The sequence below is a fragment of the Myotis brandtii genome, unplaced genomic scaffold, assembly GCF_000412655.1.
Source record: "Myotis brandtii unplaced genomic scaffold, ASM41265v1 scaffold247, whole genome shotgun sequence".
Lineage (NCBI taxonomy): Eukaryota > Metazoa > Chordata > Mammalia > Chiroptera > Vespertilionidae > Myotis > Myotis brandtii.
In genome coordinates this window covers 1,825,092-1,828,175 of record NW_005359352.1, presented here as the reverse complement: position 1 = coordinate 1,828,175, position 3,084 = coordinate 1,825,092, and the positions used below count along the sequence as shown (strand labels likewise).

The 3,084-nt window shown below is 60.3% G+C and overlaps 1 protein-coding gene across 3 annotated transcripts in view; it reads left to right on the top strand.

Annotated features, from left to right (window-relative positions):
* Positions 1-2,988, top strand: part of RNF144A (ring finger protein 144A) — a 27,389-nt gene extending 24,401 nt beyond the window's left edge. For all 3 annotated transcript variants that reach the window (XM_014540563.1, XM_014540564.1, XM_014540562.1), the window contains one exon: positions 2,763-2,988. In XM_014540563.1, the coding sequence (XP_014396049.1) occupies positions 2,763-2,894 (132 nt within the window). In that variant the 3' untranslated portion in view covers positions 2,895-2,988. The remainder of the gene's footprint in view (positions 1-2,762) is intronic.
* The last annotated feature ends 96 nt before the right edge of the window (positions 2,989-3,084 follow it).

Genomic DNA, 3,084 nt, shown 5'->3' with positions numbered 1-3,084 from the left:
GGGGGGGGCCCGGGGCCCGGGGGGGGGGGGCTGGGGGGCAGGGCCGGCGTGCGGGGCGCATCACGCAGACTCTGACTTCACAGGGGAGCTGCTGCAGGAAGCACGGGGCAGCTTCCTCCTGTGGTGAGGGACCCGGGCCCTCTGGTTGCCTAGGAGACCTTCTCTTGCAAATGTCGTCTCCTCCTTGGCCTCAAGGTGGCGCCACGTGGCCGAGACAAGTCTGGCGTGTGACTCCCTTCACACAGAATGCCATGTCCTGCTGTCGTCATGATGGGTTTAGTGAGGCCCGTCCTTCCCGCGGAGCAGTGAGCAGTCGGCCAGGTGTCTCCACGGGCACCCGGAGCCGCCGGGCGGTCCCATCTGGCAGCGGCTGTCACACGGGGTTGGGGGGACGAGGACAGGGCCCCATCCGCGTTGGCGCCTTCCTGGGGTGCGGATACTCCCGAGATGGCTATTTCAAGAGGCCGCCGTGACGTCACTGAGCGGGAAATCGGGAAGGACTTGCGAGCCGGCCCAGCGCACCCGACGCAGCCCTGGGTCCCGCCCCCGTCGGTGCTCGGCCAGTATCGACGCTGAGTTCCTGTGCCCCGTTCCCATGAGTGCCCCGTGTCCCCTCACCAGGCCTTCGGCTTTGGCGTGGTTCCCGCGTCTGGAACGTGTTTTATTGGAGATCTTGGGGCAGAGGGTTGAGAGGGTCCCCGTTGCACCCCACCCGGGTCACCCCCTAAGCGGGCACTTCCTGTGGGAGGGGCGCTCGGCTCGCAGGGGCCCCCGATGGCCACACGCAAGGTCTGCTCCTCAGGGGTGCCCCGAACCCCGCGAGAAACTCGGAATGAGTGGCTCACGGTCTCTTTAAGTCGGGGTTTGCCGTGGGAAGGATGCTGTTGGACTGGGGTCCCTCGGGAGCCCGAGCTGTGTTCCCGTCTGTCTCCCCCGGCATGTCGTCTGTGTCTGACACGTTTATAGCGCTCACTGCCTGGTTACTTCTGTTGGGGGACGTCTGCTTCCCGTCTCCCTCTGTTCTGGTGGCTGCCTCCTCCTGTCACACGTGGCACGAGAGTGGGGACCCAGCTCAGTCAGTGGCCTGCCCGGAGCGGACAGGGTAGCAAGAGATGGCGATGAGCTGGCCGCGCACATGGCCTTCGATCCTGATTTCAGAACGTTTGTGAGTCCCTGGCCCATCCGGACCAACCCTGCGTTCGGAGCAGTTGAGGTTGCTCAGAGCGCCCTCTGGGGACAGAACAGCGTCCTGCGTGTTTTCACGTTTTCCGGAACATAGGTGTGCGCGCGATTGTGACAAACCGGAATCGGAATTCACAGAGCATGTTCCCCCATGGGCATTCGGACCAGTGGGCAGAAAACTCCGATTCGCAGCGTTAGCCCAACATCTAACGTACAGATGCAGGGGATGCGTGTGCCTGTGTGTGATGGTGCCGGGCAGAGATCTAAGGTACACTTTGCACACACCTGGGGTGCTTGACACACTGCAGTATTCCAGGGCTTCTCCGGGTCCGTAGAGAGCTCTTACCTCACTTGTGTATTTTATCCTTGAGAAAGCTCAGGCCCAGAGAGAAGTCAACAGTCAGAATTAGACCCAGGTGCTGTGCGCTTGTGTAATTATCCCTCAGACCACGAGGGGGGCTGTCACCCCATCTTCAGGTCTCTATCCTGGCCTCTTTGCTGCCTGGGAGGGAGGCGGCTGGTGGAGGGGAGGATGGAAGAGCAGATTCCTGCTCCGCCCGCCAGCCTCACCGCTCGATGGCCACATGGGCGGCTGGACAGTCAGCATTCACTGGTACCAGGTTTCCAATGCCAGGAATAACGCAGGGCTGGCCACGCCCATGCACCACGCCCTGCCTTCCGGCTCTCCCATCTGGAACGCCTTATCCCAGCTGCCCTCGGTTCCCTCCCACCTCCTCTCTGTAGGCGCAGGCATCTCCCTGGGAAACGCTCCTTCTCCCCGCTCCCTTTACTCCGAGCCTGGCGGCAGCTTTAATTGCATTGTTGCCGTTGATTGAACTGTGGGCTCTTCCCACCAGACGCCTGGCTGCTTCTTGAGGGCCAGCATCTTACGTGCCTCCGTCTTGGCAATACCTAGTCCAGTGTCTCGCTGGGGCAAGCTTGTGAGTCAACTGGCTGCATCAGTGGATGGATGTTTGGGTGCTTAGATGGAAAAGGAGATGCATCAGTGGATGGATGTTTGGGTGCTTAGATGGAAAGAGGCGGGGAAGAGAAGTGAAAATAAGAAAAAGAGAAGGAGAATGGGAGGGAGAGTGAGGGGAAGAAATTGGGAAGGGAATATGGAGGGATGGATGGGTGGGTGGATGGATGGATGGATGGATGGATGGATGGATGATGGGTGGGGGGAAGGATAGAGGAGTGGATGGAGATAAAAATGAATGAATGGGTGGATGTTGCATGGATAATGGACGGGTGGCTGATGGATAGATAGGTGAATGGGTGGAAGCATGGATGGATGGATGAGGATGGATAGATGCGTAGATGGATGGGTGGTTGGGTGGAAGAATGGATGGATGACTATATGGATGTTGCATGGATAATGGATGGATGGGGAGGAGGTGTGGTGGGTGATGGGTGATGGGTGGTGGGTGGTGGGTGGATGGAGGGAAGCATGGCTGGGGAGATGGGTGGGGAGGAGGTGCGGTGGGTGATGGCTGGATGGGTGGCTGTGGGGTCTATACTTCAGCGTGGCACCTACAGACCACCCACCTGACCCTCTGCTCTGTGTCTCCTTCTTGCAGGTCGTGGGCATTTTTGCTGGATTTGGGCTCCTGCTGTTGGTGGCCTCGCCCTTCCTGCTCCTGGCCACCCCCTTTGTACTTTGCTGCAAGTGCAAGTGCAGCAAAGGCGACGATGACCCGTTACCCACCTAGAGGAAGGCACGACCCGGGAGCGAGACCCCTGCCTCCGGGAGCCGGACTCTCCCCCCGCCTCCGCCCCCTCTCACTAAACATCCTTCTTGCCTTATGTGCCCCATTGAGCTTCAATGTCCCGTGGGTGCCGGGATTGGGGGCCGATGTCAGAGCGTCTGCTGAGGCCCCAGTGGAGTCATCGAGGCTGGGG